This window comes from Salvelinus alpinus, chromosome 10 (genome assembly GCF_045679555.1).
Source record: "Salvelinus alpinus chromosome 10, SLU_Salpinus.1, whole genome shotgun sequence".
NCBI lineage: Eukaryota > Metazoa > Chordata > Actinopteri > Salmoniformes > Salmonidae > Salvelinus > Salvelinus alpinus.
The window spans coordinates 18,327,265-18,341,275 of record NC_092095.1 but is presented as its reverse complement, the minus strand read 5'-3'; the positions used below and the strand labels follow the sequence as shown (position 1 = coordinate 18,341,275).

Sequence of the window (14,011 nt, the reverse complement as noted above, 5' to 3'; positions counted from 1 at the left end):
CCTCATCCTTAAAACACACAGAGACGAGTGCGCTCTCTCTTTGAATATTAGCAGAGCAATGTGATGTGGAAGTACATGGTTTGAACCCAGGTCATCTGCACATCACAAGACTGTGTTAACTCCCTGAGCTAAAGGGTATTAGCTTTGGGAGCTAAAACAAGTCTTGAAAATAACAACTCACTCTGCCCTGATAAATGTGTGTGTGTGCATGTGCTTGTGCGTTTCTGTGTGTCCAGCCCAATAGCATTGATTTCCCAGTGCTCTGACAGTGAATTACATTGGCTGACCTAACCCAATCAGAATAATCTCTCTAGCTACTGCTTTCTATTGCCCCCGAATTTGTTCAACATTTTTTCCCTTATAATAATAACTAGAGGAAGTCGGATCAGAAATCACTGTTTCAGAGAATCAAAAATCTGGCTTTGATACGTCCATCAAACTTCCTGCCTGAAAGGTGCTGTCCAATGTGCTGAAATGTGTAGGCTACATCACATCGACCAAGTATCTGTCGTCTATGTAGGTACAGTATGTTTTCTTTGAAGAACAACAGGTTGGTGGGAACCCCAATTCATTAGAGAGGAGAATGAATATGGCAGGTTTGGAGAGAAGCATTTCCAGTTTCCTGTTTTGTTGAAAGGATATATCAACAACAAACACCAGTTTTATGAATAAAACACAGAGGAGGAAGAGAGACATATCCTTTTCTCTCTTATCAGCGTTGGGCCAGTAACTAAGGTCGCTGGTTCGAATACCTGAGCCGACAAGGTGGAAAATCTGTAGATGTTCCCTTAAGCAAGACACTTAACCCTAATTTGCTCCAGGGGCACCATACTACTCAACAAATATGGCTGACCCTGTAAAATAACATATTGCACTGCACCTATTCGTGTATGTGACAATGAAACATCATTATTATTATTATTATTATTATTAAATGACCACTTATGCTGCCATGTGCCCCCTTTCCCAACCAATCATTTCCCTTACACTCTCTTGCATCAGGATATGTAACGTCACACCTTTAATTAAAAGCGCGAGCAGACTCCCGGTGGCCGGCAGAGCAAGATGACCTCCGAGTACACACGGTGGACCACGGGGAGGGAAACACACACACATCCTTCACTGAGAGTTAACTGAACTTTACGCAGCCAGTCGGTGAGCGGGGCGCAGGAGAGGACTGCGGTTTCTACCCAGTAGAATTCGGAGTTGCTTCACCTGATGAAGAGATGTTGTTTTTCAGCTAACAGCGAACGGACATTCACTTTTTTAGTGGTGTCCTTTCTCTCTCCAGCCCATATAGCAGAGTTGGATGTGAGTAAACACTACAATGTTTCACGCGGCTGTTTGTGCTCCTCCCGTGATGGGCTGACAGAGACAGAGAGACCAAACCAAATGGATTATCTTTCCTCCAAACTCCACCGGCCACCTGTAGAGTAACTAACGGGCCGGTATGATAGTGTCTAACGTTAGTCTGAGCTGCGGCGTGAGCTGCCCATGGGGAGTCAGTGACGGTAAGACGGTGGTTACGCAGGGAGGAGGCTCAGGTTCTCTGAGTCCTACGGGACATCTCGTGGTGGCAGTGTGTCTGGGGTTCATAGGTACATTCGGTTTCCTCAACAACCTCCTGGTGTTAACGTTATTCTGCCGGTACCATACGCTGCGCTCGCCCATCAACGTCCTGCTGTTGAGTGTGTGTGTTTCGGACCTGCTGGTCTGCGTGCTCGGAACACCGTTCAGCTTCGCCGCTGCCACGCAGGGCAGGTGGCTGATCGGTAGGGCCGGATGCGTCTGGTATGGCTTCATCAACTCCTGTTTGGGTGAGTAGCTTAGTGTGGGTGTGCCATATTTATCGACTAAACTTAGCCTACCACAACCCCAAACCCTAACCTTAACCAATTGAAATAATTTCCTTTTGCCAACAAACGCAGCTCAGATGAAAGTATTCACTAAATGTGTTTGATATCAGTTTGCAAACAATGTAATTCAATGGAGTTAATAAAGCCGCATACAAACTTGGTCTTTTTTTTCTTGAGTAAGGCAGCTCCAAAATGCAAGTGTTTCAGCGTAGCTCAGTGCTTTCTGTGGTGGTGGGGTGGAAAATACGGGAACGTAGGGGTTGGTAATGTTCTCTAGTTGCGCTGTGATTGGCTCACTGTTCTGTCACTCTTGGGGACACTAAGTCACTGCCAAATGTAAGGGTAGAGCTCACAAATTCAAGCCCCATGGGTGCTGCCATAGAGTTACATTAGTAGTGCCAATCCAAGAAAGCTCAAGGTCATTGCCCACAGTTGAAAATGACGTCAAACCACGTTATATCTACAGTAGCTTTGATTGGACTGATCTGATCATGTCAACATCATACTTTAAAAATCTTAGTTTGTAAGCTAGCAGTCATCATCATGAATCAAGTCGACAATCTACTGGCAAATCCTTTATAATCCTTGTCATATGAAGATAAACAATGAAGAGAAATTATAGATAAAATGTATCGGTGCTCATAGGCCATTGGACATAAACATTAAACAACAAGTTGGAAATCGCAAATTCAACAATGAGTGGTTTGGAAGGAATCAGTGGCTAACTGCCATCACTAGCCTACTATTCAGTGGATGGGTCCCGAGTCTGGGTTTAAGGGTCTCTTTTCATAGTTTAAAAGGATAAACATTCAACATTGGCCCTGCTGTCAATCCAGCATGACTTCTGCCGCGCTCAAAACAACTGGAAACTCAGGACTTGAAAATCTGACTTCAGTGAGTTCAAGACAACTGGGAACTCTGAAGTTTTTTTGAAAGGTCATCCAACTCGGAATCGCAAGTTGGGAACTAGGCCTCTCTCTAGAGCTCGAGCTGAAGATCACTGACGTCATCATGATTCGACCTTGTTTTTTTACGAGTTCCCAGTTGTTTTGAATGCAGCATAAATCCAGAGAATGCCAGACTTTTATAACAAAGTTTGATGACACAATTTGCCCACGAAAGACCGCCACTCCACTGTCCTGTTCAAGTGAGCACACCACAACAAGGTGAGTCCAAAAATGTCTTGTATACTGCTGCAAAATAATGTAATATGCCAGGGAGATATGTATACTGTAGCTAAGAAATGAATTCTAAGTGTATGTTATGAGTGGCGCAGCGGTCTGAGGGATTGCATCTCAGTGCTTGAGGCGTCACTACAGACACCCTGGTTCGAATCCAGGCTGTTTCACAACCAGCTGTGTTTGGGAGTCCCATAGGACGGCACACAATTGGCCTAGCGTTGTTTGGCCGGTGTAGACCATCATTGTAAATAACTATTTGTTCTTAACTGACTTACCTAGTTAAATAAAATTAAGTTGTTAGTAGCCAATGTGCCTCACCCTAATAATTTGGTCCCTTTCCCCCTCTTAATTTTGCCTACTGTTCTGAAATGTTGTAAGAGCTTTCATTGTCAGCTTATATTCCCCCTTTATTTATTCTACTGACTTGGTGTACAGGGAGAATACTGTAAGAACGGCCCATGTTCTGAATTCTGTCGCTGTACATTTCAAAAGTGCTGAACAAATAGTTATATTGACTACGTCCGTCCTAGCTCGTTCATTAATGTCTTAATCAAAATTACGGATGGCCTCTTATCCACTCGTCATCCCCTTATGCCGTAGTTTGTACATCTCAAATTTCAGTAGAAACCACATTTATTTAAGCAAGTCAGCCATGTTTTTTTTAAAGGCAGTAAATGAGGCTGAATGTTCAGCAGAGCTGCATCAGAACTTTTGTCGGGATCTTGAGTCAGATTTTCTCAATGAACTTCAATAGTGGCCTAAAGTGATTAAACATACAAATAATTAATTTGGGGATTTAAATCTCCCTCTTACTCTCCAGACACTTGTGCGTGTGTTCCAGGTATCGTGTCTCTGATCTCCCTGGCAGTGCTGTCCTATGAGCGTTGCTGTACCATGCTGTGTCGGATACAGGCGGATGGTACTGACTTCGGTACAGCGGTGGCCGGAGTGTGTTTCTCCTGGGTCTACGCCCTGGCCTGGACACTGCCCCCGCTGCTGGGCTGGAGCAGCTATGGCCCCGAGGGACCAGGTGTGTGTGTGTGTGTGTGTGTGTGTGTGTGTGTGTGTGTGTGTGTGTGTGTGTGTGTGTGTGTGTGTGTGTGTGTGTGTGTGTGTGTGTGTGTGTGTGTGTGTGTGTGTGTGTGTGTGTGTGTGTGTGTGTGTGTGTGAAGGTGCAATAAGAAGTCTTCCATTCAAAGAAAAGCTGTTGGCATATGGAACTACAGTATTTATTACCTAGTAACAGTATTCATAGTAAACGTATTCATAGTAACATTATTTATAGTTACAGTCTTCATAGTAACAGTATTCATAGTAGGAGTAACAGTGTTCATAGTAAAAGTATTTATAGTTAAAGTATTCAAAGTAACACAAACAGTATTCATAGCAACAGTAACAGTATTCATAGCAACAGTAACAGTATTCATAGCAATAGTATTCATAGTAACAGTAATGGTATTCATAGTAACATTATGCATAGTAACAGTAACAGTATTCATAGTAACAAAAACAGTATTCATAGTAACAGTAGTCATAGTAACATCATTCATAGTAACATTAACAGTATTCATAGTAATATTAACAGTATTCATAGTAACAGTATTCATAGTAACAGAAACAGTACTCATAGTAACAGTAACAGTATTCATAGTAGCAGTACTTATAGTAACAGTAAAAGTATTCATAGTAACAGTATTCATAGTAACCGCAACAGTATTCATAGTAACAGTATTCATATTGACAGTGTGTATTGTTGTACTGTGTTCTAGGAACCACCTGTTCAGTGGACTGGAGGACCCAGACACCCAACAACATCTCCTACATCGTCTGTCTGTTCACCTTCTGTCTGTTACTGCCTTTCTCTGTCATAATGTACAGCTACGGCAAGCTGCTCAGCGCTATCAAACAGGTAACTAACCCCCGACCTCTGACCTATTCTAACCCTTCAATCAGTTTACAGTTTAGAGAGTTGAGTTTAGCGCTAAGTGCCTGGAGTTTAGAACTAAGTGCCTGGGGTTTGTGTAACGGTAGCACCACCACTTGCTGAACACATACTCTCCATGTATGTGTCAAATCCTCACCCCACTACTATTTTGACACACACTTCTCTCCTTCTCTTCTCACCAAAAATGTTATTTCCCCATGCTTATTAAAAGAGTTTAGAGCTTAGAGAGTTAAGAGATGTGACAGTTTAGTTGAAAAGAACATCTAGCCGTCTGAGTGTTTAGCTTGGATACCATCACCCACTGTGGACTTAATGATGATAGTTAAGGTTCTGAATCACGACAGGCAGTACAGATGCTTCTCAGTCCAGGACTTGTATTATCTTCATCCACCACATGTAGTAATCACACAGACATCATCTTCTTTTACATTAGGAATGGAACTTGTGGTTCTGATATGGAGGATCAAAGCTGCCATAATTAGAATTAAATGAATAAATAAATACATGCACACGTAATTAGATAAATAAATGCATGGATGAATGATTGCACACATAAATAGATAAATACTCATTTAAAAAAAATATCCCACATTCTTTAATTTTATTCATATATATTATTTCTTTATTTATGTATTTTTTCCTCCAGTATGATAATAAAGGGGTGTCAAGCAAACGTATGTGGGTGGTATCTAACACACCACTGGTTGATCAATGCCATGGCGTGATGATCGATTACATTTGCCTGGGCTGCATTCAGTATGACAGAACTTGTTCAAAATGTAAAGGCCATGTTTCACATAGCTGCACAGCTATTTTCAGGTCTCTCCAGAGATGTTCGATCGGGTTCAAGTCTGGGCTCTGGCTGGGCCACTCAAGGACATTCAGAGACTTGTCCAGAAGCCACTCCTGCGTTGTCTTGTTGGTGTGCTTAGGGTCGTTGTCCTGTTGGAAGGTGAACCTTCGCCCCAGTCTGAGGTCCTGAGCACTCTGGAGCAGATTTTCATGAAGTATCTCTCTGTACTTTGCTCCGTTCATCTTTCCATCGATCCTGGCTAGTCTCCCAGTCTCTGCCACTAAAAACATCCCCACAGCATGATGTTGCCACCACCATGCTTACCGTAGGGATGGTGCCAGGTTTCTGTACTGCAGAGATGGTTGTCCTTCTGGAAGGTTTTTCCATCTCCACAGATGAACTCTAGAGCTCTGTCAGAGTGACCATCGGGTTCTTGTTCACCTCCCTGACCAAGGCCCTTCTCCCCTGATATCTCAGAGTCTTGGTGGTTCCAAGCTTCTTCCGTTTAAGAATGATGGAGGCCATTGTGTTCTTGGGGACTTTCAATGCTGCAGACATTTTTTGGTACCCTTCCCCAGATCTGTGCCTCGACACAATCCTGTCTCGGAGCTCTACAAACAACTCCTTCGACCTCATGGCTTGGTTTTTGCTCTGACATGCACTGTCAACTGGGCGACCTTATATAGACAGGTTTGTGCCTTTCTAAATCATGTCCAATCAATTGAATTTACCACAAGTGGACTCCAATGAAGTTGTAGAAACATCTCAAGGATCTCTAGACCCTTTGGTATAAGACTCAGAATAGAGCTCAGGTGCATCTTGTTTCCAGGTAAGACCCTTGCGTCCAGTACAACTGAAGGCCACAGTCCTCAGTCTGGCAGCTTGAAGATGTGGCACCATCCAGGCCCATGTCACAGCATGCAGCCGCCTGATAGAGAGATTACAATAAATGCATTATGTACCTTTCATCACCAAAGCTGTGTTAGCATTTACTGCACATGTTGCTGAACAATTCAACCCTTTTGTTAGTGTCATTGATATATGGAAATTCCCATACAATATTTAGTTCTGTCTCTAGGGCATGAAACCCTAGTCCTGGAGTGCCGCAGGCTCTTCATGTTGAGTAACCGGGTGGTAGCCTGCTAGTGATGGCTATTTAACAGTCTGATGGCCTTGAGATAGAAGCTGTTTTTCAGTCTCTCGGTCCCAGCTTTGATACACCTGTACTGACCTCGCCTTCTGGATGGTAGCTGGGTGTACAGGCCGTGGCTAGGGTGGTTGATGTCCTTGATAATCTTTTTGGCCTTCCGGTGACATCGGGTGGTGTAGGTGTCCTAGAGGGCAGGCAGTGTACTCCCGGTGATGCGTTGGGCAGTCCGCACCACCCTCTGGAGAGCCTTGTGGTTACGGGCAGTGGAGTTGCCGTACCAGGGTTGTGAATGTGTGACAGATCGTTTTGTGAACTTGTATGCAGCTTTCTTTGTTATGTATGATTTTTGTCTCTTCATATGTTCCATACAGCCCGACAGGATGCTCTCAATTGTGCATCTGTAAAAGTTTGTGAGGGTCTTAGGGGCAAAGCCGAATTTCTTCAGACGCTGTTGCGCTGTTGCTACCTCGAGCTTAATGATGAGCTTGGAGGTACTATGGTGTTGAATGCTGAGCTATTGTCACGTCCTGACCTTAGTATTATTTGTTTTCTTTATTATTTTTGGTTAGGTCAGGGTGTGACAAGGGTGATATATGTTTTTTGTCCTGTCTAGGGGTTTTGTATGTTTATGGGGTGGTTACGAGTCTAGGTGTTTTGTATGTCTATGGTTGCCTAGATTGGTTCTCAATTAGAGGCAGCTGTTTATCGTTGTCTCTGATTGGGAACCATATTTAGGCAGCCATATTCCTTGAGTATTTCGTGGGTGATTGTCCTTGTTTAGTTGCCTGTGAGCACTACGTTGGCTTCACGTTTCGTTTTGTTGTTTTTGTGAGTTTGTTAAGTGTTCTTCGTTGAATAAATAGAAGAATGGATTCATATCACGCTGCGCCTTGGTCCACTCCTTTAAACGGCCGTGACAGCTATAGTTCATGAACAGTATTCTTACATAGGTATTCCTCTGTCCAGAAGGGATAGGGCAGTGTGCAGTGCGATGGCGATTGCATTGTCTGTGGATCTATTGGGGCGGTATGCAAATTGAAGTGGGTCAAGGGTGTCGGGTAAGGTGGAGGTGATATGATCCATAACTACCCTCTGCGTAATGAGGAAGTAGGGGAAAAATGTAAACTTCAAACTATTTCTGGTCTAGTGATCGATTAAAATGGTGTCCGACTTGAAAAAATCTAAATATACACATTGAACATTCATATTGCAATGTACAGCTTTACCTATGGATCTTGAGTCCATGATTTTGGTTATCAGCCTACTCATATATATAAATTCATATACAGTGGGGAGAACAAGTATTTGATACACTGCCGATTTTGCAGGTTTTCCTACTTACAAAGCATGTAGAGGTCTGTAATTTTTATCATAGGTACACTTCAACTGTGAGAGACGGAATCTAAAACAAAAATACAGAAAATCACATTGTATGATTTTTAAGTAATTTTTAAGTAAGTAATTACTTTTACTTTTAAGTAATTTTTAAGTAAGTAATTAATTTGTAGCGTCAGAAATCTGTTCCAAAGTATTCCCACGTATAATAGAGAGATATGTGATCGTATTCCAATGTAAGCAAGGTTTGAAATTATTATGTTTTTGTCAAATAGTGTATCTGTGGCGCAGTGATCTAAGGCACTGCATCGCAGTGCTAGCTGTGCCACTAGAGATTCTGGTTTCGAGCCCAGGCTCTGTCGCAGCCGGCCGCGACCAGGAGGCTCATGGGGCGGCGCACAATTGGCCCAGTCGTCCGTGTTAGGGAGGGTGTGGCCGGCAGGGATATCCTTGTCTCATCGCACACTAGCGACTCCTGTGGCGGGCAGGGCGCAGTGCACGCTGACACGGTCGCCAGGTGTACGGTGTTTCCTCCGACACATTGGTGCGGCTGGCTTCCGGGTTGGATGGGCATTGTGTCAAGAAGCAGTGCGGCTTGGTTGGGATGTGTTTCGGAGGATGAAAGGCTCTCAACCTTCGCCTCTCCCGAGTCCGTACGGGAGTTGCAGCGATGAGACAAGACTAACTACTACCACTTGGATACCACGAAAATTGGGGAGAAAAAAGGGGGTGGGAAAAAAATACAAAAATTAAAAATAGTGTAACTGTTTGGACTTCTTGCGGTCAATATGCAATATGCCAATTATTTGTAGTGTTCCGGCCCCCTGACCATCTGCTTAATAAATAATTGGCCCATGGCTTAATCTAGTTGATGATCCCAAATCGCTATACAATAACTATCTCTAAATAACACTATCTTCTGTATGAATACTTGTGCAATCAATTTGAAACTGGCACTCAATGTAAACAACATGGAGTATCTGAAATATATTTAAACTGCAGAATAGCAACAGTGCTATATAATACAGCTACAGATGTAACAGAGTAACTAAAGATCATTAATTGTCGTCGATCATCAACCCCAAAACTTACTTTCTTGGATGCACGCACAATCTTCCTTAAGAAGAGTACAGGATGAAGTAATTTGAAGATTCCTGGGGATTGAGGTTGTTAGGGAGACTTCTGAGGCTCATTAATGTATAGACTTTAACTAGCTTGTTTTTCTATCTAAAATGAGAATGTGTTAACAAGTTCGTTAAAGTCTATGTGTGTGTGTGTGTGTGTGTGTGTGTGTCTTCCCTCCAGGTGAGCAATGTGAGCACGGTGGTAACCCGTCGTCGTGAGCAACGCGTGCTGGTGATGGTGGTAACCATGGTCGCGTGTTACCTGTTGTGTTGGCTGCCGTACGGTGTAGCGGCCCTGCTGTCGACATTTGGCCCTCGCAACCTTTTGACCCCTGAGGTCACCATAGTCCCCTCGCTGCTGGCCAAGACATCTACAGTCATCAACCCTGTTATATACATCTATATGAACAGACAGGTACACACACTCTCACACACACTCTCACACACACACACACCCTGAACTCCTGTGTGGCGTTGTCAGTCTTCAGTTCCTCCCAGCCGTATCCATGGTGACAGTTAGTTGAGAGGAGCTGAAGACTTAAAAGGCTGCACGGACTGCCACAGAGAGCGTGTGTGTTGTCTGTAAAATAACCTGCAACCAGTGCCTGTGTTTTGAAAGTATCCCTGCGACCAAAGACAACGTGCCCTATCGCACGCACCCATTCACAACAATGTAGAGACGCAGGTTGTTCATCAGCAGATACTACATCCCAACACAACCACCACATAACGTTGTCTCAGCGTTGAGGTCTGATTTGTCCTGGGTAAAATGTAGTAGACTACAAGTATACGTGTGGAACTGGAAAGTATACTAAGTACACTATGTTTATTCAGGTGTTATACACCCTGCTTGTATGTTGTGCGTGTTAGTGTATGTACTGTGTATGTGTCTTTGCGTGGCCGTGCATGTGTGTGTGTGGGGGGGGGGGGTTGAGAGATCGAGAGAGAGAAAGGTGTGGGTGTGTACTTGGATGATACAATAATGCTAGATTGAATTTGATTTGAAAATTCTCCCGTCCCTTGATACCTAGCATTAGCATAATATAATAATTTGCACCGATCCAAACACACTCTGTGATGTGCTCTGACTCTTTGATTTGACCCTCATATCAGTTCTCAATGCAGCAATCAATGTGTGCATGCGTGATTACTTGTGTGCATTTCTGTGTTCATGCAATATTGGTGTGCATGTGTTTCTCTCTCCCCCTCTCTCCATCTCTCCCTCTCTCTCTCCATCTCTCCCTCTCTCTCTCCATCTCTCCTCTCCTCCTCTCTCTCATCTCTCCATCTCTCTCTCTCCCTCTCTCACCCTCTCTCTCCATGTCTCCTTCTCCCTCTCTCTCTGTCTCTCTCTCTCTCTCTCAGTATAGTGTTGCACAATGAAATCTCCAATGAAAACTAATATAGACAGAGAGTGTGGCAGTGATGATATGAACAGGGATATGACAGGCCCTGACTTATGGGACCCAATCATATTACATTTGACTGATGGCCCTTTGGGATCTAGAATAATCTGACCAGACAACAACACACACAGAGTTCTTATGACAGGCTGATAAAGGCTGAATAATTGCAGATAAGGATGTGAAGACTGTGTGTGTGTGTGTGTGTGTGTGTGTGTGTGTGTGTGTGTGTGTGTGTGTGTGTGTGTGTGTGTGTGTGTGTGTGTGTGTGTGTGTGTGTGTGTGTGTGTGTGTGTGTGTGTGTGTGTGTGTGTGTGTGTGTGTGTGTGTGTGTGTGTGTGTGTGTGTAGTTCTACAGGTGTTTCAAGGCTTTGCTAAGATGTTCTACTCCTGACCGAAGCTCCAGTTTGAAGGCGCCATCACCGGCGACCAAAACACTCGGGGCCGTTCGCGATGGAAACGGACACGACGTGCCGGTTGTTTTGGCGTCAGTAGGCCCTCCCACTCCGACTGACTCTGCCAACAGTTCCTTAGTGGTAGCGGATGACCTGCCACCGTCACCTCCCAAGATCCCCCCCCCGGTCCAAACCACGCGCCCTCTCCAAATCCCTCCCCCTGTCCAAACAATGCCCACTGCCAAACCAAGACTGACCCTCATAGCTCACTACAATGGATAGAGAGGGAAAGGCTTTGTGTCCCCAATACATAATGTACGTTAGGAGTCAGAAGGAGATACGTCATGGTAAGATGGAGGTCTCTCTGAGGAGTAGTCATTTGAAGCTGTGCAGTAGGTGGTTTTGTTCTTATCAATGTGAATGATCAGAAGTCTGACAGATCTGTTAGAGGTGAGGATAAAGTCCCCAGGAGTCTTACTATAATCACACACACACACACACACACACACACACACACACACACACACACACACACACACACACACACACACACACACACACACACACACACACACACACACACACACATACACACAAACACACAGTAACCAGTGGAATAATTTGTAAATGAATTGTTGATTCGATCAATGATGGTGAAAAAATGTATTTCAAGCACAAAATGATTTCTCTGATGGCTCAGGTCAGGAACATTGTTGCAGGGTAAGATGATCCTAGATCTGTGGCGATGAGCAACTTCAGCCTGAAGTAGTCTCTCAAGACAGACGGGTTGCCTCCCACAATGTACCAATGTTCAAGCTTAACATGCCTGTTTGTATACAACATCAGTTTGGCATAGAGGAAAGGGCCATTCGTCTTTCTTACAAATCTAATCAAATCAAATTGCATTTGTCACATGCGCTGAATACAACAGGTGTAGTAGACCTTACAGTGAAATGCTTACTTTCAAGCCCTTAACCAACAATGCAGTTTTAGGAAAAATATGACTAGGGTTGCTGGAGTCTTTGACCATTTTTAGGGCCTTCGTTTGACACCGCCTGGTATAGAGGTCCTGGATGGCCGTAGTCACTGCCTTATCCGCTTGTTGCTCTACCGTAAACATCCCCCAGACACAAAATGGTAGCTAGCAAGATGGTGATCAGGGAGTTTTTTTTTAATGAGGGCATTTTGCAAGGGGCTAGTTTGCATCAACTACCTTCACTAGAACCACTGCAAAGGTTTTTCCTGCAAACTTTGTTTCGAATCGAGAGGTTCTGGCATGTCTGCCTCGTGATTTGTTGGGAGAGTTGTCTGTCTGAAGAGGACCCTCCCCGGATAGTTTTCCTTTTTTTTCTTTTCTTGAGGTTACCAAGAGAATCCGTCATTAATCCCAGTGCTGTTGCTGCCCTTTGTCTGGGATTTCCGAGACTAAACCTGAAGTGAAGGATTAGCATGTTAGCATTAGTTTTCGAGAGTAAGCATGCTAGCAACAAGACAAGCATTAACGCATTAGCCTGTTTGTATTGGGCTTGAATGGAGAATTAGTATGCCAGCAATGAAACAAGCGTTAGGCTGTTTGTATTGGATTTGAATGGAGAAATAGCATGCTAGCAATGACAAAAATAACAATTTGCTTTGGGTTTGAATGAATGATTAGCATGCTAGGTGTAGACCTTACAGTCAGAGATGGGGAATCAGCACACCAGCACATGAAAGGATTTAATTAAAAACACATTAGCTATGTCACAACAACAAATTACACCAAGCTACAAAAATAGGGCAAGCTTGTTATTTTATTCACTATTAGCTACATTAATTAATGGTGTTTTAGCTATGCAGGAACATTTCAGAGAGACACTGTGTTTTTTGGCAGAGAACATATTATTTGATGAGGTTTTTGGTGATGTTTTGTTGCCTAAAGAGCAGGATATTCTGTGCATTTTGTTGATATAAGGATTATTGATGGGCTCTCTGACCCTGTTTCCATGCTTCGTACAGAAGCACTGATTGAAGATTTGATACACAAGGGGATTTGATACAGTGTGTTAAGCATTTCATAATAATATAATTTGAAGTAACATTTTGTGCAATTATAAATGTTTGTTTAAACATATATATATATCCCAGAGAGAAGAAGATAAGTCTGTCTGTACAGCCTCTTAGAGAGGATTGGAGAAGGGAAGAGAAGCGGGGAGAGGAGAAGAGAAGAGACGAAAGGAGAAGAGGAAAGGAGAGAAGAGAAGAGACGAGGAAATGTTCTCGTTCCCTATCGCCCCTCATCTCTTTCAAATATATTCCTCCACTCTTTCTTTCTCCCTCCTCTCTTATTTGAATTCACAGCTGTCAGATTAAACCATGCATTATTAACTGAGTTACAGTATAGGGAAGAGAATACATGAAATGCCCCATCAGGGCATAAAGTAGATAATATAGTAGATACTATAGTAGATAATATAATAGCTAATATAGTAGATACTATAATAGATACCATAGTAGATAATATAATAGATAATATAGTAGATAATAAAATAGATAATATAGTAGATACTATAGTAGATACTATAGTAGATAATATGGTAGATAATTAGGAAGATAATTAAGTAGATAATATAGTAGATAATAAGGTAGATAATAAGGTAGATAATATAAGGGATAATAAGGTAGATAATATAGTAGATAATATAAGGGATAATATGGTAGATAATAAGGTAGATAATATAAGGGATAATATAGTAGATAATATAAGGGATAATATGGTAGATAATAAGGTAGATAATATAAGGGATAATATAGTAGATAATATAAGGGACAATAAGGTATATAATATAGTAG

General features: G+C 42.9%; 1 protein-coding gene across 1 annotated transcript; it reads left to right on the top strand.

The window, feature by feature from the left end:
• The first annotated feature begins 1,075 nt into the window (after positions 1-1,075).
• Positions 1,076-11,645, top strand: LOC139531621 (pinopsin-like). The gene is made up of 5 exons (XM_071328237.1): positions 1,076-1,817; positions 3,879-4,067; positions 4,807-4,946; positions 9,566-9,799; positions 11,138-11,645. Exons 1-5 carry the CDS (start codon positions 1,451-1,453, stop codon positions 11,462-11,464), a joined length of 1,257 nt encoding a protein of 418 aa, XP_071184338.1. The 5' UTR covers positions 1,076-1,450; the 3' UTR covers positions 11,465-11,645.
• Positions 11,646-14,011: the final 2,366 nt, after the last annotated feature.

Coding starts and splice junctions, on each gene's coding strand:
- LOC139531621 (XM_071328237.1), top strand. CDS start 1,451: ATGATAGTGTCTAACGTTAGTCTGAGCTGCGGCGTGAGCTGCCCATGG. Junction 1,818..3,878: donor CTTCATCAACTCCTGTTTGG/GTGAGTAGCTTA, acceptor CGTGTGTTCCAG/GTATCGTGTCTCTGATCTCC. Junction 9,800..11,137: donor ACATCTATATGAACAGACAG/GTACACACACTC, acceptor GTGTGTGTGTAG/TTCTACAGGTGTTTCAAGGC.